The sequence below is a fragment of the Monopterus albus genome, unplaced genomic scaffold (assembly GCF_001952655.1).
Source record: "Monopterus albus unplaced genomic scaffold, M_albus_1.0 scaffold6.1, whole genome shotgun sequence".
Lineage (NCBI taxonomy): Eukaryota > Metazoa > Chordata > Actinopteri > Synbranchiformes > Synbranchidae > Monopterus > Monopterus albus.
In genome coordinates this window covers 3,867,693-3,890,248 of record NW_018127886.1, presented here as the reverse complement: position 1 = coordinate 3,890,248, position 22,556 = coordinate 3,867,693, and the positions used below count along the sequence as shown (strand labels likewise).

At 40.6% G+C, this 22,556-nt stretch overlaps 4 protein-coding genes across 6 annotated transcripts in view; 2 read left to right on the top strand and 2 right to left on the bottom strand.

Annotated features, from left to right (window-relative positions):
- Positions 1-5,393, bottom strand: part of traf3ip3 (TRAF3 interacting protein 3) — a 7,522-nt gene extending 2,129 nt beyond the window's left edge. For both annotated transcript variants that reach the window (XM_020614972.1, XM_020614981.1), the window contains exons 1-12: positions 5,239-5,393; positions 4,010-4,462; positions 3,763-3,901; positions 3,571-3,676; positions 3,443-3,470; positions 3,299-3,328; positions 2,566-2,661; positions 1,817-1,888; positions 1,432-1,572; positions 1,114-1,251; positions 893-1,025; positions 641-786 (exon numbers count right to left, since the gene is read on the bottom strand). In XM_020614972.1, the coding sequence (XP_020470628.1) occupies positions 641-786; positions 893-1,025; positions 1,114-1,251; positions 1,432-1,572; positions 1,817-1,888; positions 2,566-2,661; positions 3,299-3,328; positions 3,443-3,470; positions 3,571-3,676; positions 3,763-3,901; positions 4,010-4,429 (1,449 nt within the window). In that variant the 5' untranslated portion in view covers positions 4,430-4,462; positions 5,239-5,393. The remainder of the gene's footprint in view (positions 1-640; positions 787-892; positions 1,026-1,113; positions 1,252-1,431; positions 1,573-1,816; positions 1,889-2,565; positions 2,662-3,298; positions 3,329-3,442; positions 3,471-3,570; positions 3,677-3,762; positions 3,902-4,009; positions 4,463-5,238) is intronic.
- Positions 5,394-6,058: 665 nt separating this feature from the next.
- Positions 6,059-11,570, top strand: atp5pb (ATP synthase peripheral stalk-membrane subunit b). Of its 2 annotated transcripts, none has more exons than XM_020619109.1 (7): positions 6,059-6,092; positions 7,280-7,316; positions 7,441-7,586; positions 8,641-8,804; positions 9,024-9,149; positions 10,581-10,760; positions 11,320-11,570. In XM_020619109.1, the coding sequence occupies exons 1-7, from the start codon at positions 6,074-6,076 to the stop codon at positions 11,395-11,397; spliced, it is 750 nt and encodes a 249-aa protein (XP_020474765.1). In that variant the 5' UTR covers positions 6,059-6,073; the 3' UTR covers positions 11,398-11,570. The 2 variants fall into 2 exon arrangements, with proteins under 2 accessions (XP_020474765.1, XP_020474757.1); XM_020619101.1 differs by lacking the exon at positions 6,059-6,092 and adding an exon at positions 6,437-6,533.
- An 818-nt stretch (positions 11,571-12,388) lies between these two features.
- Positions 12,389-20,467, top strand: eps8l3b (EPS8 signaling adaptor L3b). The gene is made up of 20 exons (XM_020615505.1): positions 12,389-12,494; positions 12,710-12,825; positions 12,942-13,006; positions 13,090-13,248; positions 13,388-13,537; positions 14,190-14,275; positions 14,375-14,508; positions 14,544-14,767; positions 14,898-15,027; positions 15,159-15,235; positions 15,371-15,445; positions 15,542-15,687; positions 17,019-17,111; positions 17,144-17,225; positions 17,730-17,791; positions 17,905-17,992; positions 18,743-18,859; positions 18,948-19,036; positions 19,820-19,952; positions 20,027-20,467. Exons 1-20 carry the CDS (start codon positions 12,460-12,462, stop codon positions 20,066-20,068), a joined length of 2,103 nt encoding a protein of 700 aa, XP_020471161.1. The 5' UTR covers positions 12,389-12,459; the 3' UTR covers positions 20,069-20,467.
- Positions 20,468-20,648: 181 nt separating this feature from the next.
- LOC109970511 (glutathione S-transferase Mu 3-like) overlaps positions 20,649-22,556 on the bottom strand; it is a 3,695-nt gene continuing 1,787 nt past the window's right edge. Inside the window, exons 2-8 of the mRNA XM_020618092.1 lie at positions 22,465-22,540; positions 22,285-22,349; positions 22,099-22,180; positions 21,793-21,890; positions 21,612-21,707; positions 21,031-21,141; positions 20,649-20,807 (exon numbers count right to left, since the gene is read on the bottom strand). Of these exons, the coding sequence (XP_020473748.1) occupies positions 20,712-20,807; positions 21,031-21,141; positions 21,612-21,707; positions 21,793-21,890; positions 22,099-22,180; positions 22,285-22,349; positions 22,465-22,540 (624 nt within the window). The 3' untranslated portion in view covers positions 20,649-20,711. The remainder of the gene's footprint in view (positions 20,808-21,030; positions 21,142-21,611; positions 21,708-21,792; positions 21,891-22,098; positions 22,181-22,284; positions 22,350-22,464; positions 22,541-22,556) is intronic.

The following is a 22,556-nucleotide window of genomic DNA, read 5'->3' as shown; positions in this document are numbered from 1 at the left end:
CCTCAATTACCCATTTAACAGTTGTCATAGTGATACCATCACTATCACTGGATGATTTATTACCACATTTGTTCACTATCTCTATAATTTCCTTTTCAACTATGGGCTTCAAAAACATAGAACTCATGTTCCTTTCGATTGTATTATTATTTATAGTGACGGATGTATCATCTGTACAAATGCTTCTTGCTAAACCAGGACCAACATTCACAAAGAACCTATTAAACTTATCTACTACATCCTCCAATCTATTAACCGGTGTATCATTATCCATAAAATATTGAGGGTAGTTACTCTTATATTAATTATAAAACCCATCTTGAGAATTATTTTTATGCATTTGGACTGCATTTGAAAACGACATACATATTATTTAAAAAAATATATTATCTTTTTAAAAAATATATTTAAATGCATCATGAACCATTTTATGTGAAAAAATAAATGTTCTTTCCTTCTGCATCAGCCTCTGTCCAACAAACTGTAGTGATGGGCACATTATTTCCAACTCATCTTGTTTGGATTTATGAATATCTTGTGAAACACTTGAATGTAATCATTACCTCTGTGGCAGTTTTTATTGAAACAAAAAAGAAAGGTAATGAATGTGCTACAGTAAACAGTGACATCCTCGCTTTACCTCTCTCTCCTTGAGCCGAAGTTTCTCCTGAGTGTGACGGAGCTGCTCCTCCACCTCAGAGTCTCTCCTCACCATCAGTCGTGGCTCTGCTTCCTCTGACGTCAGACCCCCACCCATTATAAAGTCCTGGCTCTCATTGCTGCCATCTAGAAAAGAGAAAGCAGTTTTTAAAAAACATGTTATCTTTGTAGTATTTTAAATGCTACAAAGGCTGAGAATGACTTTACATCGATCCTACTGTAAGTGTCTTACCCCTAAGGTGCTGAATTTCTCTTAAACTCTGGTTGCCCTCTTCCAGCAGGCGAATGTTGCACTGCAGCTCTTTCTTCTCTTGTGTTAATGACAGCACTGCCTCCGTCAGCTCAGCCTCTCTGGACGTGGACAGCTGCAGCGGACACACACATACACACAAACGTTCCACTACTGCTGACATTCAAACTTCTGACCACGCACATTACCATAGTATACTGTACCTCCACTTGGCTGTGTAGCTGTTGCAGCTTTTCATTACTGAGGTGCAGCTGCTCCCTGAGTTGTCCAGAGCTGAGCCTCAGCTCCTCACACTCACTCTGCCACCTCAGTGCCTCTGCCTTTGTTGTATTTAGTGCTTCCTGGTGACCAAAATACAAGGTTTTCATAAGATTCAGCTGCAAGATTCACTTGTGTTAAGCCTGACTTCACATGTGAACAAAATCAGCAGAAAATCCAAGTCAGTGACATTGATGTTGTGTCTTTATCTTTAGTTAAAAAGAAAGAACATGATTGTTTTTTATTTGTGTTAGATGCTTGACCTGCAGTGTCTCAGCTTTGCTGAGTGCCTCAGTTTTCTCCTGTGTGGCCTTCTGCAGGGCGACTAGGGCCTTCTCCTCATATATCAGTTTTTGTTTCTCCATCTGTACCACCAGTTTCTTCACAGCATCTTTTGGAAACTTCTATAAGGACACAACACTACTGAGTTAGACAAATAAATACTCACTGGGTGAGAGAAACTCAAAACCACATAGAAGCACATTTGATAAACACAACACCTTCACTGCATGACAGAGTGAAGGGGCTGGATATTTTAAGAAGGGCTGAATGGTTGAATTGTTGCAAAGAAATAATATAAAAGCACCCCCACTGTATGATTAAAAAATACTCAGTGGCTGCTTCTTTACCAGCAGCAGCTGTTCTTACCTGCAGACAGACTTGCAGCTGCGCCTCCAGAGCCTTGATCTTGTTTCTCAGCAAGTCTTCACTGCAGCGAGCCTGTGTGGGTTAGAAAGGAAGTGACTGACTGTCACGCTGTAACCTGCAGATGGAAAATTAATGGTTCATCTGCCAAAAGTTGTCACAACATGTTCAGTGTGTGCACACTGGTGCACAAAGAGAACTTGCAGCATGGGTGAGTCTCAACAGAGAACACACTGTGTGCATGTTCTGCAACACTACACAGCTACAAGTGTGCAGAATAGCACATGTGTTATAATGATAACATACCTGGGTAAGAAACAATTTTACAGATGAAAAGCATAAAGATTTTAAACTAAATGAACTTCTAGCTCCTCAGCAAACGTCATTACAGCCCAAGTAGCTAAAAAAAGAGTTAATGAGGATGGATAGCATCTTTAATAGCTACTGACTGTCATACCCTTCCTGTATAGGAATGACAGCTTGCACTCTTCCTATGCAGTTTAGACTAGAGCGGAGGCAGGAAGCTCCAAACCACAGGCTGCACAGGCCTTCCTGAGGCAACAGCAACCATACACAGTCTGTGTATGCAACTGTGACAAAGAAATGTTCAGTTCAATATCAACCAGGGAACCAAAGACCAATGAACAGCAACAGCATGACTTTATAAAATGAGAAATATATATGTGAGTGTGGAACCTGGGGTTGTGTTTGATTTAAATAAATGGCCTGTGCATACAGAGGGGGAGTCTTACTGTCCATATTTTGCTCGAGGAGTTCAGGAGGCTCGACGTGCTCTCCTGGAGGGCTGCCAGCTTCTTCTTCACAACCTCCTCCCTCCACAGGGCCTCCTGACAAACCAGAGGGATAGCTACATCAACGTTCAAATACTGAATGTAGCTATAGACAGTCAGCACCTGTTAAAGTTTTAACTTCATATTCAGCATCACCAAGGTCACTAAATCTTCTTTGCTGGGTGAAAGTAAAACAGCAATATTCCTTTTTGTGGCTCTAAGTATAAAAGGCAGGCCACTGGCTACACTCAATGTGGTTGAGAGCATGTAGATAATCTAGCTAAAGTTTGCTAACTGTCATACTCAGCCATGTACCTGGCTCCAGAACATATAGGCTAAACACATCTTCTATAGGCACAACTGGCAATTACAAGATAATGGTAAATTTTACAATTTACCATTAGTAGTGTGACATTGGTACAACTGAACAGAGCCATAAAGTCACAGATGTGCTTGAATAATGTTATCTGCAAATCAGAGTGTGCTAACATTAGCCACCTTAAACTGGTGATCATACCAGATGCAGTAAGGCTGTATTACTAAAATGTCTGAGTGTGTTTAAATGAGTATGGGTGTATTTTGTTGCTAATCAATTTAAATTGTCATTTATTTCATCTGTCAAAAGCACAGTCTGATTTTAAAGAAGAATGAATAAAACACAGCACAGGATGGATGTGTTAAAGATTTGGTTTACCTGCAAATAGTCAGCTAACCGCTGAACATCCTATTAATTGACAAACCAGAGACAAGAATATCTGTTAAATTTGTTAATAATTATTACGTAATTTGCACATTACACCACCAAGTCCAGTGAATAAAGCAACAGTGTAAAACTCACTGATTCCTTCACAGTGACAAGGCCAGACCTGTGTGGAAAAATATGTAATTACTTCAAATGTTATTGATATTAAATTTGAGATTTAATGGTTTAATAAATCAGGGAGATTTACAGACAGTCACACTCACTCTGTTTGCACAGCAGCCTCTCGCAATGTCTTTTTTTGGAGAGTATTTTCAGTATGGAGGGAGAATTCTTGGTGAATCTTTTCTGTTTTGATATTTGTCTTTTGAGCTTTGAGAGAGAAAGAAAGTAACAATATTAGTATGAATGATCAAAGATAATGTGGCAAGTCAGTGTTACATAATTGGCAAGACTACCATTAGTTCTATTCTCTCGGTTGTCGGTGCGTTTTGTTCTGTGTCCATTTGACTCCATCATCACTGGTGTGAAGGTTTGCATCCATGTATGGCCTTTCTCTGGCCTCATCAGTGTTGCCTGTTCAGACCATGATGAAGCCTGAGGAGATGAGAGCAGCTACAGGCTTTATTCACTGTGGAGCATGACAACTGAAACACGAATCTGGTGACATAACAATTAAATATTGTCAAAGGATCTTGTATTTACCCATTTGCTGGTGCTTGGACCATCTGTCATGCTGCTGTTTGGTGCTGAAAACATCAGTGGGTGTCTATTAATGGTGAATGCATTTTGGACATTTGTGTGCAGAGTGTCTGACTTGCTTCTTGAACTGCAATGTGTCACTGAAAGTGTTTTTGTTGAAGGTTTTATCTTTGAAATATGCTTCATAGGCTTCACACCACACAGCTCTGGGCTCACAGATCTCCTCCTCAGGAATTCCAGATGTCTCTTTTCTTTCAGTTCATTTTTTATCAGTTTTGTGTCAAACTCTCTGGTAGGGCTGCGACATGAAGTCACATTGTTACGTCCTCGCAGGTGTTCGCGTTTCTCTGCTCTGAACGCCTCTATTTGGTCAAAATATTTCAGCGGGGAGTGCTGTGTTCCACTAACAGCCAGGGCATCCATGGCAGCTCCTCTGGCTGTTACAGTGCCTCAAGCCTACAATGACAACATATATGAGGAAACGGTTTATAACTAATTATAATGATAAAATATGTAAAATACAAAATATGTAAACAAATAAGTTGTACTCATGCTATTTAATGATTTATATAAAATGTTAAGGTAAGCTGAAAAATATTATTTTGCAGGTACTGTATAATGGCTCAGATGTTACATCTGCTATATGAGTTGTATTATTATATTAATAGTTTCTCAAACTGTTAAAGTGAATCATTCAAATTTAGAGAAAACACTTAAAGAGTCTGAAATATACCCTCATACCTGGATTGTATAAATTGGCATGTTTCAAGCAATGTCCTAACATTTTAGTCTCAAGAGATTGTACCTGCTTACAAAATTGAAACTAAACTTGAATTAGATTGTGTTCCAGACTTGTGTGAGCTGTAAGTGGGAAATAAAACAAAATGAAAAGTCTTAAAAGAGTTTCTTTGACATTCATGATGCTTTATGTAGCTTGCAATTCTCTGCAACCCATGTGGGTCTGTTGTAGTAGAAGCAGCCACAGTATTAGCTCTACAGATAGTAATATAATAGTAATACTGTAGTAGCAGTAATAATGCTATAGGTGATGGTAGATGTTGCAGTCGTTGCATTGCTGCTGTATTCAATTAAAAAGCTCTAGCTATCGGATTACCATATCAAAGACAGACCATGCCCTGGGTACTGTTGACTAAAGCTGTGGAGGGAAAATGCTCAAGATAATGCAAAGACAAAGTGCTACTTAATAAGCAAAAATGCATAATAAAGCTTACCTAATGCACCATTTCATTCAGTAAGGAAAACACTTCATGAGATGGTTAGGAAGTCATCCATTTTCTCACTCTTCTGAAGTAGTGTCCGGGGATTTCGTCTGTGTTTCACATGTAGCTGTTTCTGTTGAGCATAATTTTACAGGAAGTGAACAGAACCACAGCGTCATATGTTCCTCTATCTCAGCAGCCACTCGCATCAAACTGATGCCATACACGGGTGGGCCCCAAGATTACAGACAGACCCAGCCAATTCTCCCTGCACATAGTCTGGAATTAAAAAAAAAACTAATGAGGAGAAGAGAGAGAAAGATAGATCTTTGCTGTTTGTGTATGGTTTCCATTCAAAGGTTACGAACGTTTTTAAAAAACAATCTCATTTATCATTGAAATGGATTATCATCTTTAATTTGATGAAGGTGTACAGTAAATAACTGCCTTAGAAAGGTTTGAAGGCTCTTAGCAAAACTTTATAACACATATATGAGCTGCAAATCTTGATATGTTGGCTTTTATGCAGATTTTGTGTAAATGAGTGGTTTAAATTAATGGTTCTATTTTCTTCAGCTTTTCAGCAGCTAAAATGCTACATTAATAAATGTTTAGAAAATTAAATACATTAAAACGTGTGATTTAAAGGTAGTTCACCTACACTGAATCACCTGAATTCACATCAGAGTCAAAGGTCACTCTATTAGCTTTGCCATATTAAACAAATTTAGCTAGGGCTGAGCTACCATGAACAAATCTGTCTCACCACCATTAACTTGTTAGGGTCCAGTCACAGCAGTTTGCTCTTTAATGCGGTTCACAAATAAGTACATATTTCTATGGTGTAATGTTTTCTATACAGCAAGGTCAGTCTCTGATCAGTATATAACGTTATAGATCATAATGTGCTAGTGGATTGCATGCCTGTGTTATTTGCATTAAGCTGCTTGACTTTATTCATATTTTCGTGCATTTGGTGTCAGATTTGAAAAACGTCGTGTATTTTAATTCAACTAAGACAATGGATCTTACATCTTCACTTGTAATTCACTCCATTGAAGCCTTAATTACTTTAGGACAGCGACGAATGTTGTCTGTGCATGCAGCGCCATCTACTAGTCGCTTTCTTTAACAACTTTAAAAACTGGAGCCTTGTTCTCGCGATGCTTCGAGAGGATTTCGTGTGTTTGCTATCCTTGTGGTTCCTTGCAGAAGGGCACGGAGAGGCCGAAATAAGGCTACCCGGTGTAGCAAGAACTTGGAACTTAATCTTTCAAACATGCTGTCCAGGGTCGTTTTTGTTTCAGGTATGCGTTCACGTGGCTTTAAATATGATTTATAAAACTCACCTAATTCTGGTATAACCAAACTGTCAAGCAGAAAAACAAGAGTTAATTAGAAGTTAATGTTAAGCTGAAGGGTAAAGTGAAGGCCGCACATTGAATGAAAGATATGCTAATGTTAGCTGATGGTAACAAGTAAGATACCTGCTGTCAAACTGTAGCTAGTTTGATTTATGTATAATTGTGTTTTGGTTAATAGGAAAGAATTTGAATGTTTCCTTTCAGCTAACTAAATTAGGTGATGATGGCTAAGCGCAGCAAACAGAAGCTACATTGGCTAACGTTAGCTCTGCACCCCTGTACATGTCACCTAACAGCTAGTTAGCATTGGTCGATTTTATGTTCTTTACATTTCTAGCAACACTGGCTTCACAATACATGACCACCAAAATATGGTTTTGTCTTAATGCATGGGCTAGCTGCTAATTTGCCACATTGCTACCAAACATTTAACTTGTTTTGTCGTGTGGGTACTGAAGTCATCATGAGTGGATTCGTGTGGACCTGTTATTGTATAGTACAGTTCGCTCACATGCAACTTTATTAGCTACACTTAAGCTAGCCGTGCAGTTAGTTTGTAATGTTCAGCTCTGTCTGAGATTAAGAGACGTGCTAATTAATCAAAGAACAATCTGATGGCAAAACATGACTGAAAGCAAGCGTTATTCGCAACCCCGTGTTGATCTTATTTTCTCTGTTGTTATTTGCAGCCAGTGCCCTGAAAGGAGGTTCTCCCCTTGGAGCTGGGTATGTGCCTTAGAAATTGTTACATTTACTAAAGTTGGTATTAAGACGATAATGAACAATAAATATAAATGCTATGATTGCTGTATCTCTGAAAGCAGTAGCTCATAATCATTGTCCCCATCAGTCTTGTCCAGGCATCTCGCTCCCTGCACACATCATCCCAGAGTCTGGCCCCAGTGCCCCCTTTGCCAGAGAAGGGAGGCAAGGTCCGTCATGGCCTCATCCCAGAGGAGTTCTTCCAGCTCCTGTACCCCAAAACTGGAGTGACAGGTCTGTAGTCTTTAACTAGAAGCAAGACTCCACATTCACTTATTTCATTTTAAAATGAGTGAAGTTAAACAAGTATATCTCTTCTGCATTTGGGACAATGCTCTGCACAGTCACAGTGTTAGGCTTCACCAGTTAGTTTATATAGCTGGCATGTAGGGCCAAATTAAAGAAAACATAAAGCGCATTGTTGAAAATATAAAGCTAAGTTCATAGTTCAGTAAGCTATCTGATTAAATTAATTAAATTAAATTGATATTCAGGTCCTAAATGATAAAGTAGGTTTATTAATTTCACTGTTGTTTTTACTTAAGCTTTTGCAGCACAGCCTCCCACTAAGGAGCAAATACAGCACAAGGAAACATGAGTGAGGACAGTTAATGAATGTCAAAATCAAGCTGCAGTATAACACTCCAGCTCAGCAGAGCATCCATCGTTTAGGTTTGATGGTTCATACTAGTCAGTGTCATACTCTCTTGCAAATGGCCTGTAATCACAATGAAAGTGATCAGTTGTGGTTAGAAAAAACTAGATTCACAAATATTATATGGTTTGCTCCACAAAATAGTTAAATTGCTTTGCTGCTATAGTGCGTGAAAATAAAATGCATCTTTAAAAATGCTATATTAATAAATATAATTAATATTTATCAGACTTGATAAGGGATTCGCAAGGATTCTGATTGAACCACATCCATAGTCCTACATTTAAATCAAAGGCAGTAGAAAACAGACAGTTCATAAGCCTCGATTTAGAAGAACAGAGAGCTGGAGCAGACCTTAGGTGTTCTGTGAGTTTTTATTCCAGAGGATGTGGTGCATAAAACTGAAAGCTGCTTGTCCATGTTTATTTTTACTTTGGGAACAGTAAGTGCACAAGCTCAACAAAGGAGTTGAATATAACTCCTGCACAACATAACCTGTACAAGTTATTGTTTGTTTTGCATGTTTTCATACTTTATATCTTAATGTTTTAAAAATGTCATCAAAAATAAGCTGCTGCATTAACGGTTTAAAAAAAAATTATACATTCACTCTTTTCCTACTTTTTCCTCTAGGACCTTACATGTTGGGCACTGGCCTCATCCTCTACATGCTATCTAAGGAAATCTACGTTATCAATCATGAGACAATTGCTGCCCTCACCATAGGCGCCATTGCCGTCTATGGTATTAAGAAGTTTGGTCCAGACGTTGCAGCTTTTGCTGACAAACTTAATGAGGTAGGCTGGTAACACAAGGATTAGTTGTTGTTTTTTTTTTCTGGATAATAATGGGATCAGTTTGTGGACGCTTATTCCAACCTGTTGCATGTTAAATATTTAGACAGATTTTGTCACCTGCCTGCAGGGTTTTAGTCACAAATCATTGGTCTTCTCTTTTGTGCACAACATTTACAAGCACCCCTGTAATCCTGGTGTATGTGTGTGTGTATGTTTCAGGAGAAAGTGGCCCAGTTTCAGGAGGTGAAGGATCATGCCATGTCCAGCCTGGTTCAGGCTATTGAGAATGAGAAGAAGGAACAATGGAGAGTGGATGGAAGATCAATGCTCTTTGATGCCAAGAGGGTGAGCAGCACTGACCTTTGTTTTTATTTTCCAATACCGTCACTCTTCATAGTTGCATGACAGACTTAAATGAAGCACATTGACAACCTGTATTTATTTCCCCAGTACTCCTTAGCTTTTACCTCTATTCAGAGTCAAAGTGTTTATTTGTCATATGTACAGTTAGGAAACACTTTAAACAGTGAGTGAAAAGAAATATAATAAGAACACAATAAGACAATGTATGCTACATCGGAGCTGTATGTGCAACAGTCAGCAACTATGCATGTAAACAGTACAGGTGGAATTACATGAAGTAACTCCTGATTGTGAACTCCTGTCAGCTGTTTAGGAGTCTGATGACAGCTGGAAAGAGAGTTTTTCAGTCTAGTGGTCCTGCATTTCACATTTCTGAACCTCCGGCCAGAGGGTAGGGAGGCGAACAGTTCGTGCTGGGGGTGTGTTGGATCTTTGAGGATGGAGGCAGCTTTCCTACGCACCCTGCGGTGGTAAATGCTCTGCAGAGAGGGCAGTGGAGTCCTAGTGATCTTCTCCACAGTCTTTACCACTCTCTGCAGGCGCTTGCGGTCCATAGCAGCAGTAGTGCTGCCATACCAGACAGTGATGCAGCTGGTCAAGATGCTCTCAGTGATGCAGCTGTAGAAGTTCCTGAGGATCCTAGGCGACATGCCAAACCTCCTCAGGAAGTACAGCTGCCGTTGGGCCTTCTTGACCAGCTGTGTGGTGTTGAGTGTCCAAGTGAGGTCCTCACTGATGTGGACGCCCAGGTATTTGAAGCTGCTCACCCTTTCCACTTCAAGCCCCTGGATGAACAGTGACTGATGAGTTCTCCTCTCCTTCCTCATGTCCACTATCATCTCCTTCATCCTGTCTGTGTTGAGGCTGAGATTATTGTCCTTGCACCATGACACCAGACCGGCCACCTCCCTCCTGTAGGCTGCTTCGTCCCCGCCAGTGATGCGACCTATCACTGTGGTGTCATCCGCGAACTTTAGGACCTAGCTGTTGAAGGGTCATTGTTATGCATCTGACATTTTTCAACCTCTGCTGCCAACAAGTAAAAACTGAGGCTACAGTAGAGTGGCCAATGAAACCCAGTGGGGCTGATATGGAATGTGGAACAAAATGACATCTTGGATAAAAGAGGCCATAAATAAAGTTATTAAATAAAGATCATTAGATTTACACAGATCTATGGACCACATCGGCTAGTTGATCTTGGAACTACATATTCAAGCTTGGATGCTGTGATTCATGTTGTCTTGCTTGATAGCGATGAGTGTGTGTCTCCTCTCTGTAATGATCATCAGTCTATCTAAAAATAAAAATGTTTTGGCTGCACATAAAGAAGGAGTTTAACCTGCTTAAAATTTATTTTTTAGAACCCCTACAGGGTTTGACCATAGATATTTTTCCTTGGTTTCCTCTCAGAACAATGTGGCCATGATGTTGGAGACCAACTACAGAGAGAGGCTACACATGGTGACCAATGAGGTGAAGAGGCGCTTGGACTACCAGATTGCGCTGCAGAACCTTCACCGCCGGATGGAGCTGGAGCACATGGTCAACTGGGTGGAGAAGAGTGTCATCAGCAGCATCAGTCCTCAGCAGGTCAGTCTTCCTGTTTGAACATTTCATTATCAGGGCTGGATTTCAAACCTCAGAATTATTTGGTCCCAAACGAAGTGTGTCTGCAGTTGGCCACTTGGTGACCACTTGTCTAAGTGAGACCAAGCTGACAGGGGTTGCACTGGTCTGTGAAGTGAATTTGGCATAGTGGCCAAACTGAGTTGCTACCACTTCCATGTTCATCTTGTGATGCACTGGCCACAAAACCATTATTTCCCTCATTGTGAATCATTGGAAAAGGAGCGGCTGGAGTATGGTGAATACTGTGTGACAGGTAATTGTCTAGTCCTTGAATATAAAAGAGCTTGCATTTGTCAAACAATCTTTAGGAAGAAGTATAGTTATCTTTGGGCTATTCTTTGACAAGATAGCTCCTGATTTACAAAGTTGTTAGTCAAAAATGATAAAATTATCTGTTGTAAAAAAAAAAAAATCTAGGTTTTCCAACTACACTTACTGTCTTGTATATAAATATACGTGGTAACGTTTGATATCGAGCTTCATATCTGTGTTTTGTTTTTTTTTCCTCTTTTCTCCCCAGGAGAAAGAGAGCATCGCTAAGTGTATCACCGACCTGAAGGCTCTGGCCAAGACCACTCAGGCCAAAGCTACAGCCTAAACTGTCAAGTCTTCAGAGAAGGCTACTCTGATCCCCAACTCACTGTCCCAAGACGAAAGATTCACTTTTCTTTACAGAATAAACTGTTTCCTGTTTAAAGATTATTTCTGTCGACAATATGGGTGTGTACAGTATTTACACGTCAAATAAATGGATCTTTAATTCAACTTTAACTGGCCTGTTTTTTTTTTCTCTTTGAACACTTGCTATATTTCTGTGTGACGTTACTGTGAATGTCTGTGGGACAGACTTAATGTTTCATAGCCACAGTAGATTATGCTTGAGTGAGATAAATACATAAGAGCGTTTTCCAGAGCACTTAAGATCTCTGATCACTGTGACGCTTTTCTGAACCTTTGGACTCGTAATGAGCCACACATTTACTGCCTAGCGCCTCAAATACTTGACCTCAAGTGACAAATCGGGCCAGCCCTCCTTCAGCCGTCACTCCCCTCAGGTCTTTTGCACTTTAATCCCTGTGCCTTTAGCAGGAAATCAAGGAAGCGTTCTGGGTGGGACTGCATGAGGAACAAATGCTTTCTGCTATGAGACGTCCTGGTAGAAAATCGGCTTAAATCACAGGAATGATGACGCCAAAACTGAGCTGACACTGACGGGTAATAACCGGTTGAAGAAGGTGGGTAGAAGTTATAATTTACAGGAGATTAAATAAATCTTGAGTGGTTCTGGGAATACGTTTTGTTCGGAGATGAAAAGCTTTGCTCTTGCAGAAAGTGGTTTGTTGGCAGGAAGACTCATCTTAGCGCTACATTCAATCCAGGAGGTATGTGACAGTTTGGACAATCTAGTAATATTATATACCTGAAACTGTGGCATTCTACATAATAAAGACTTTTGGTACTTTAAGTATATTTTGAGGCTAATACTTTTGTACTTGACCCAACCTTTTGAATTCAAGACTTGTATTTTTCCACTGTGGCATTGCTACTTAAACAAACTTGAGTACTTCTTTCATAACTGGTGGCACAAATATCTTCTAACAGGTCGGAGAGGCGTCCATGTTTTAACTCTTCCATAAAAGACAGATGTCATAGTTTGATCATGTTTGGAAACAGTTCTCCCTTCTACTCACCAAGGTCAGTGAAAGTTTAATTCCATTTTCAGGTTTACCAGTCACTGGTTCTAATTTGGTTTGGCCATTTGAGCACTATTAGAGATCTTTACAACACTCTAGACACCTGTTCACACCCTTTCATGATAAAACACTATTGTGTTGTAGCAACTGTGCATAGTTTATCATCAGGAAGTTATGGTTTTATTGACATGTACGTCGCCTTTTATCATTCTCCAGGCCTTTCTCACAGGAGGTCGCCCCTCAATCGTGGCGGCTTTCCCAACAAGATGACCTCAGGGGTGCTCCATTGCAGAGAAACGGCATGTTTAGACCCAGTGGAAAATCCATATACAGTATGTTCAAATATAAAAAGCAACACCGCACAACCTCCTGTGTGTAATTGTAGGGTACGTTTTGTACAAAAAAGGGTCTTGTACATAGTTTTAAATGAACTTTTTCTTTACATCAGTGCAGAGAAAAGAGTACTCTGAGACGCTGAACAGACAACCTTATGACTTTCAATACAGAGTGGAGGTAAAGGGATTTGGAATATGCACATACACAACAATACAACCTTTTGTTCTCCTCATTCCTGACTCTCAGTGTTTACTCCGCAGCACCTGTTCACCTGTGAGCTGGATGGCCAGGAGATGAGGACAGTGGACGACTGTGTGGCTAAGCTCAAGAGCCTGGACGCCAAAAGTCGTCTGTGGCCCCAGGAGATGATCATGGAGGTTCAGCGAGGATATCTACTGCTCAGTGACATCGAGACAAAGGTTGGTAGCATTTTCTAGCATAATGTAGTGTGACTGCATTTTAAGTGTTCTGTTTTTATGTGAAAAGGAACTGTGTATACTCGTATTCACTATAACAACCCAGGTCATGACCTTTGTACTGTCTGATGTGATCCTAAAGGTGGAGCTGGAGTCGCTGTCTTTGAGTTGCGTTGTGCAAACGAAAGCTGTGTTGGACAGCTGCGCCTATGACTCCCTGCTGATAGTAGCTCTGAAGGAGCGCAACAAACGTTTCACTCGGGTCTTCATGTTCCAGTGTGAGGAAACCGGGGTGAGTCGCATTTCAACTGAAGGAAGGGAAGGGAGAGTGTGTTAGTCAAGGTGATGGATGTAATCTCTGAAATCAGGGACAGATATTTCCTGGACCATTATCAGTATTGCATAACAATGTGAACACGCAGTGGGGTGAGGAAATACATAATATACAATTAAAATCCTGAATAAAGGAGTGGAAATAAAAAATGCAAAGGTCACTGATTAATCTACCAATTATTTTATTTTTTTTATTCATCAAAATGTAAAAAAATAGAGGGGATATAATGCTCATTATGACCTTTCAGAGCAAAGACGGTGTCTTCAAATGTCTGTCCAACAAAAAAAAAAATCCAAAGATATTCAGTTTATTATCATGCACGATGAAGAAAAGCAACAATTGCTCACATTAAAGTAAACGATGCCTGAAAATGCTTCAAAACAGTTGCTGAAACAGTCCAGCTGGCTAATGGTTGCACCTCTAGGTTATGAATAGCTTAATGAGAATGGAAGTGTGTGGGAAGAATGTTTCCTCCCTCCCTGGAGACACTTTACTAAAAGTATACTGTATGTTGTTCACATCGTTAGTTCATTTAATTTGTTAGTCATTCGTAGCTGCTTTTTGCTGGTGTCACATAAGAGTTTGATTTAAAGCTGGTCTGTTTTACCAGGCGGAACTCGTCAAGGCTGATCTGGATAAAGTAGTACAAAAAGAAGGCGGCGACACAGAGCCACACAGAGAGCAGTTTGACATCAGGTACAGTGTCACATCACATGAATACAATATAAAATCACACTGATGACAAAGCAGAGGACATCAGCAGATTCAATACCTGCTGTCTGTTGCTGTTCACAGGGGTAATCTTGAGAATATCATCGGGGAACATGCGCCAGGACGTTTTCAGCAAGCCGGGCCTCATGCTACGCTGCAAGAGTGGGCCCCGCCTCCCCCGGACTTCCCGCCTCCACAATGGGAGGACAGACAACCAGGTACATTGAAAGCATATGCTTCTAGGATCTTTGAGGACTGAATGTTCACTTGCTGCCTAATATGTGTCAAATGTGTCAACATTACTTTGTAGCACAGTCACTTCAGTTTTTACCTAGACACACTTTTCTTTATTCCCAATTACAAACCATGCTTCCCCTGTGGGTTTACACTCCGCAAAAAGAAACAGTGCACCATCCTGATCTTCATCAATTCGAGAGTAGCCCGGAGGATGAGCAAGCATACATAGAAATAAACACGGTCAGTGGCGCAATAACTTTTTACATTTGTAAACATTGTCTAATCACTGTTCTCATGAAACGTGCATGTACATGACAGTTTTTAAAAAGCTGCTGAAGGTTTTGTTTCATGATTTTATTCATTTCCATAGGAAATTTTAAACCATGTTATAAATGATTTGGAAATCTTCCTGGACAAAGTTTCTGCTGCAGTAAATGCATCTTTACTGCAAGATGGGAAGAGCAAGAGAAAATCTAAGAAGAAAAAATCAAAGAAAAATGGTAATGTCCTTTTAGCAGTTTCTTTTTTCACAGACACGTTATTACTCCTAAAAGAACACACCATGTTTCTTTATATACAGTCTATGGTACAGACATAATGACCGTGTTGTGTGCTTGTGCCTTTCCTGCAGCATCAGCTGCCAGCCTGCCGCCTCAGGAGGAATATATCTCTTATCTTCAGAAAATCAGATATGGATTCAATCTTCTGGTAAACACTTCTTTAAACTGTTAAATGGCTCCACAGTTTGCATACTGACTACAGTGCTTTGGAAAGAATGTGGCTGCCCTGTGTGATTCCAGCAGAAACCAGAGGAGTCTAACTGAATATCTTTTATTATATTAGAGCCAGCTGGATGGGGTCCTGACCAGCCCCAGTGCTCCTGACTTTGTCCACATCTTCTTCTCTACTTTAGGCACGGTAAGCTCTTTCGACCTCCGGTTTACTGGCGGCTGCTGTGTACTTATTGTGGCAGGCTCTTCTTAGTGACGGTAAACACTTGCTCTGTTTTTGCAGATAGTCCCTCAGTATCCTGGAGACCTGCCTCCCACTGTGCTCTCTCCCCTGCTGACAGAGGCGGCCCTGCAGCTGCTCAGCCAGGTTGTCAGCCCAGAGGAGGACTGCCTGTGGAAGTCTCTGGGAGACAGCTGGAACGTCCCAAGGTTTATAATCCTCACACACTTGCGCAAGTCTTTTTCTACAGCTTGTCACCTACCCAAAAGTAGCCCTCTGATTGTAAATGCACCTGTACCTGCCCTGGCACGCCCTCACTTGTGGCATAGTGAGTTTGTTTTCTGGTGTGTACATATAGGTCAAAGTTAAAATGGTTGATGGGAGTGTTTAGTCTGAAATTATAGCTGATTTCAGTTTTACAACTGTATACTGTACTTGAAGACTCAGTCTGTGATGAAATACTGTGATGGGCACTGACAATTAACTAGTGCTTTATCAATAGGCCATTAATAAGAACAAGGGATGGCAGGTTGTGAAAGGTCCTCTTGACTGGTGTTCATACACATAGGACGCTTGCTTTGTCTTTTTTTTTGTGTGTAGTTTTTCAGGAAGACCAGTGAGAAACAGTTTGAGCTGCTGAGAATCTGGACCAAAATCTATTCATCAGCATCTTATTAACACTTCTAACTGCAGACCTAATGGCTTATTAGACTACCAACATTTGTAGCTGCATTATAGAAAGAAGAAACATCAGCTAGAGAGATTTTTCACTACCTGGCAACCCAAGAGTTGTTGTTAAGGACTTCAACAGATCTATACAACCTAAATACGTTGCTTGCCAATAAGAAGCCATTAGACTAGTTTGATATTTTTGGAGACTTATCCACTGACTTTGTGAGACAGATGAGACAGAGAAGACTGATGTCACTCTTAATATAAAACCACAAGCCTGCCTCTGTCCAAAAGGTTAAAAAAAAAGAAGACAATTGCCAACAAGATGGCACTGTGAGGCAAAAAGACAGGAGACTGCATCTGGCCAAAAAATAATCTAGCACATAAAACCACTGCAGAACTACAACTTGTCATTTTTATACCTTTTAATTGAACAGATGCAATAACAAATGGATGATATGTTACTCTGAGCTTTTGAGGTGCTGGTGGACTGATGTTTCCTTAATCTTTGGAGGAAGCCACATTTACTGTCTCCCCTGTTTTCTAGTCCTGATGCTACACTAACCAGCTGCTATAGACACAGTGGCATTGATCTTCTCTGCATGAAAGTAAACAAGCATATTTCCCAGTATGTCAAAAAACAATTTCACCTTATAAAGCTAAAATTGCATGACAGGTTTAAACTTGTCCTAGTTTGTGCTTTATATTCGCCCCGTTCCAATGAGCCCAAATGCATCATTCATAGATCAGGAATTATCAAACACCATGTTGTCAAATCCACTTATTTTGGTGGTTATTCTTACATGAGGTCAGTTCCTTTTTGTCTTTCATTCAGCTGACAGTTTCCTGTCCTGCTGTCACCTCATAGATCTAGATACCCAGGTAATGTCCCACCCTACACCCCAGACTTCTATGATGGTTGGCAACCACCTGCCCTGCCCGCTCGCCAGATCAGACCAATGAGCAGGACCCCGCCACACCCACCGCCCGCAGCCGCAGCAGCAGCCAGCGCTTCTCCCCAGGACAGATAAATGAAAGCCGGAGCTACTCACCCAAACCCATGATGCCTGAACAGGTAGAAACATACCAACACAATTACATTTAATTAGGGGATTCCTCAAATAATGCAGCTCAAATTTTAATCCAAAGTACTGTGGTGCTTGTCCATTAACACTGGTTTTTGTTTCCATATCTCTTCTTAACAGCATCATGTTACTACTGTATTCATGGTGCTTTAGCAGAGAGATTATCAGTACCTGTCACATGTCCAGCTGTTGCGAAATGAACTTCCATGTGGGTGATTACAATGCTGGTGATTAAGGCTTGTTTTCAGCTCCTCTCCAACTATTATGCTGTAGCTGAGTGTTTAATGAGGTGTGTAGAAAAACCCTGCTTGAGACGCGGAGAGTGGTATAATCATCTACAATAGAAAAGATCTACAAATGCTTGTCATCTGGCAATCAGTACCGTCTAATATGCGAGTTCTCAAAGCAAAATGAGCTAACATATACAGCGAAACTATTATCACAAGCGTCATATCCATTCAGTGTCAGCAGGTTGCATTTTGTGCCTTTTACAGCCTGTGACCAATGGTCCGTGGGGTTCGCCGCCGCCACCACCACCACCACCACCACCATCACAGTAAGTGTTATTGCACTACAGTGAATATGGCAAACATTTCTTGAATCACTGCTCCCAGGGCTTTATCTGAACTGCTGCCACTAAATGTGTGTCTCTTGCCGTTTCAACTCCAGTGAGCCACCCCTGCACATGCGAGTCATTTACAACTACATGGCCAGGAACAACCGAGAGCTGAGTGTTATGAAGGGTGACGTGGTTCAGGTGAGATGACACAGTACAATAACCTTTGTTCATCTAAGACGGCGCAAAGGTTGCTTGTATTTGTATAAGGTATAGTAATACGAGATTGATATGAAAAATGCAAGTTTCAAAATTCAAACATATTTGGAGCAGACTGCTGCGCTTGATCTGCCATGTAAGCCGTCGTTAAAGGAAAATTTAATCAAACTGGCCTGACTTGAATTAAAATACCGGTAGCCCAAAGATGCCTGGTGTTAAGTCCCCAGGTTCCCAGCACTGTCAAACTGTCATAGGATGGTAACCAAACCATTGTTCAAATGTCTGCTTGACTTTTGTTTACAAACAGTTTGCATGTGTTTGTGCAGTGTGAACATTAATGAACAAATGACTTACTGTGAATCACTGGATGTTAATGATGGTGCTTTATCCTTCAGGGGTTTTTTTGGCTTGTAATGTACATCCAGTTGATGAGAGCTGTGTTTCAGTAACGGGCAGGAAAACTGAACACATCTGATGGTAGAAAAAGGCTCCTAGAACATTTCAGACATTGAAACCGCAGCAGAGAGCAGTCCAATCCAACAGACATCCCAGCTCAATAATCCATTTAAATCTTCATATCGTACTCATAACCTACACTGTTTCTCAATAGAGCTGCATAGTTTCTATTTTTAGACACATAAATTTACCAGTCTCAATCATAGTTGTCTGTTACTGTTACTGCCAGTACTATCACTCAGGTACAGAACACGTTTGGATTTTTTTTTGTTACAGGTAATTCAGAAATCCAAACAGTGGTGGCTTGTTCGCAGCACCAGTAACGAGGAAGGAAATGTTCCCTTCAGCGTTCTGGAGCCGATCATGAGCCCCGGGCCCATGGCAGATCTACCGGTGAGAGGGATGACAGGAAGCTCTCCTGAGTAACCTACATAACAGGTGTCACATGTGACATTTTTATTCCCTTTACTCTCCCTCACAGCGGAACACTCGCGGCCCAGTGACTCTAGACATGACCTCCACGCCTGCACAGGTGAAAGCCTGGCTCGAGTATAAAGGATTCTCCAGAATGTAAGTCATGTTTGTACTTTAAATAAGGCTTCTATTTCCTGATTATGGAAGCACACTGCATTCAAAGGAAAAAAATAAATAAATTTCTCATAATTAGGAGATAATGTAAGTTGGAACGCCACAAAACTTGCCTGAAAAATCAGGTTTTAAGGAATTTAGTATCAAAGTAATTCAGTGATAGCTGTCAGTATATCAAATACTGCACAACAAAAGTGAACTGTTAACTACAAATGGGCTTCTAATTAGCAGATCTCTCATAATGGTCCTAAAACAATGATGTAACAAGGTTTCCCGTGGTGCACTGTGGGTGAAAGGTGGTGATGACATAACGCCTACTGTTGCTGCAAGCAGGGACAAGTAACATTGTTTAATCGCATAGAAAAATTGTCAGATATCCTAAAATTGTTCATTGTTGCTCGCCATTGTGTGCATTAAGCACAATGAATGCCAGAGATGCATTTTTTTTCCAAAGCTCTGACATTCATTGTGCTTAATGCACACAATGGTGAGCAACGGCGGAAACGTGTAGATTCAGACATAAGGCCATCGAACCATTAAGATCAAATTTTTCCACGCAAATGAATGTTGACGTTATTAGTCACTGCTTGTAGTGATAGTATGCCTTATGTCATCCCCACCTTTCACCAAAAAAGCATAGCTGTAAACACCGTCAATGCTAAATCAGAACCTTATAATTAAGGGATAAAGTTGTAATTACAAGATTCTTTTTTGTGAATGCAGTGCCCTTTCTTACATGATGAAGTGTGTTTTATGCCTTTCCAGCACTGTGAGCAGCCTCGGGGTGCTGACTGGCAAACTGCTTCTGGGAATGACCAAGGACGAGATAAGGACTGTGTGTCCAGAGGAAGGAGGCAAGGTCTTCTTCCAGCTTCAGGCCATTAAGTCAGCCATTGCAGTAAGTAATGTCATATGTGTTGCAGCTGTTTAGTGACAGAATGCATAAGTAACATTTCATCCCGTTCCCTGCAGCTCGCCAGTGAATCATCGGGCCTGTACAATGGACGCTACTAAGGACCTCCTTCACTGCTCAAGTCCTTCAGTTTGTTTCTAGACTTTAATCCGCACATCAATATCTGTAGTTAAGTGGTGTCAAATTATCTTGTGGATAGCTATTAACATTATGGGAGAGGATTAGGACCACAAAAGTCAGTGTTCTGCAGTTGAAGGCCAACTTAAGTTGGCCTACTCGATGTGGAGGAGGTCACTATCCTCTTCCATATAAATGAAACTGCTTCAAACTAACTTTTACAATTGCAGTTGTGTAGTTTCCCTGCGATTATGTTTGTTCCATTCAACAGATTTTGCTCTTAACCTCTGTTGCACATCTAACTTACTCTTCAAGTGCATTAACTTATACCCTGTAATATTTTCTGATTAATGCTCTTAGATTTCACTGTACATAAGTGATGTTAAAATTGAGTCTCAAAACGCTTTTAGAAGATCTACTTTAATCAGTTTCAAATGTAATAAAGAAATTAAGTGCTCTACTTTGAAAACTTTACTTCTCTTGGTAATAGCAGTACAGACTTTACAAAAACTGGCTCATGCAACTATCTAGAAGAGTGCAAGACAAAAAGAACATGAAACATTGTACAAGCTAACTGGGGAATTTATTGCTGAACTAGTTGCACACTGTTCTTTTCACATTGTCCCCTTAATCTTTCTTGTTTCCCCATTTGGCCATCTTGTTGTTGACAGGAGTCTTCATGAATCTGCTTGAGTTCATGTAAGCAGAAATCTTCTCCAGCGCCTAGGATGATACGATGGCATGCCAAGTCATTAAAAACAAAACAAAACAAAACTTTGTTGCAAGGTGAATCGCACCATTAACAGGACAAGGCCACATTACTGCCATTGACCTACAGACGGCACACTGACAACAGCAGAGTAAAGATGCTAAAGTGCAGGACTTTACCTGACTAACTTGCAGCAGTAAGTGCAAGATGCATTTCTATCTGACCAACTGTACTCACCTCAAAACGGTCCAGAAAATCTTGGAGGTTCTTGAAGTTATCCAGGCACACAGGATGGAACATCCTGTGTTGGTCCAACAGCTCGTACAAAAGGAAGTCCACAAAAGTGATCTGTTGTGAAGAAAAGTTATATTAACTAAATATGCTGAAAGTGAAATAAGGCTCAAAGTGACCCTCAGTCACACTAAATCAAGTTTTCAATGCAATTACTACATGTAATGTCAGAGGTAGTTATGAGTGATACACCCAGATATTACCCACAATGCAGTTCTTCAGATCTATGAAGCTTTAAAACTTGTGTAAGGTCACCATTTTGGTTTTGCAACCCACAAATTTACTGGTTGGTTCACTTACATGACCAGCTCTAAGCAGTTTCTAGTGACAGTAGGAAGATCATCAAAACAACAAAACCCCCACTGTAAACAGGCAATTCTTCACCAACATGTACAGCAGATCAAATTCACAGGGTGTTAAATTTAAGTCATCAGTTTATGTTCTAGCCAGTTAAAATCTGACCAACCCAGCTTTAAAAATACTTGTGCCTAAACATACAAAGTGTCTTGTGTTTCAGGGTGACCTACCTTGTCACCTGCAAACCACTTCCTGTCTCCCAAGAAATCTGAGAACTGCTTGAGTGTTCCTGGCAGCTTCTCAAGGTATCCAGGCTTTATTTTGTCCTGATGCCAGAGGGGTGACAAGCTGGCATTAGTGGATATTTAGAGGTGTAAAAGGGTCATATTCAACTTTAAACATGGTACTCACCAAGTCAGTGTAGCACATCATCACAAAGCCGTTTCTGAAGTCCATCGCCTGGTTCTCCAAAATGTCCACGCGGACCTTCTCATCCTCAGTCTCTCCACCTTTGAACAGATGAGATTTTAGGGAGACATTCAGTAAGAGCCTGGAAATTATGTACGTAGTTCCTTTTTCAAAGGAGACCATAAACATGATGTTTACATAACTGAAAAGTCTTAAAAGGAAAAAAGTCTTAATTTATAATGTTAGTGAATTAATGAGTTTAAAAGTAAAAACTCTGATCAAAATATTTGTGAAAACCAAAATACTTACACATATTGTGCTTACGAGCGATGTATCTCATGATAGCATTACTCTGAACTATCTTCCTATCTCCATCCACCAAGTAGGGCAGCTATGATGAAATGTCAGTCACCATATCATTATGAATTGACAATTTAAACTTGTTTGCTTTACAAATAAAGTTAACTTTTTCAAAAGATTAAAAACCTCACTCACATTGGCAAAGTCTATTCCAAGTTTTTCCTTTTCATTAAACCAGCAGCTCTTGTCATAGTCGGGTGCTGCATGACAGAGAGGAGAGTAACATGAGTCAGAGGGAATGCTGTATGGACGCTCGTACCACTTCTGTCATTGAAACTATGATGGTTTTTCCTGTTAGTTGAACAGGTAGGTTACCTTCACCACACTTGTAAAATTTGTCCTCATACTTGGTGCCGGTGTACTCCAGCAGCAGGCGGATAGGCTGGGGGGGCTGCACGCGACCCCCC

Excerpts from the sequence above, each read along its gene's own strand:
- atp5pb (XM_020619101.1), top strand. The coding sequence starts at position 6,506 with ATGCTGTCCAGGGTCGTTTTTGTTTCAG. Across the intron at positions 7,317-7,440 it reads GGTTCTCCCCTTGGAGCTGG|TCTTGTCCAGGCATCTCGCT; the intron begins GTATGTGCCTTA and ends TGTCCCCATCAG. Across the intron at positions 10,761-11,319 it reads GCAGCATCAGTCCTCAGCAG|GAGAAAGAGAGCATCGCTAA; the intron begins GTCAGTCTTCCT and ends TTTTCTCCCCAG.
- eps8l3b (XM_020615505.1), top strand. The coding sequence starts at position 12,460 with ATGTTTGGAAACAGTTCTCCCTTCTACTCACCAAG. Across the intron at positions 13,249-13,387 it reads TCAGTGACATCGAGACAAAG|GTGGAGCTGGAGTCGCTGTC; the intron begins GTTGGTAGCATT and ends GTGATCCTAAAG. Across the intron at positions 17,112-17,143 it reads GCTCGCCAGATCAGACCAAT|CCGCAGCAGCAGCCAGCGCT; the intron begins GAGCAGGACCCC and ends CACCGCCCGCAG.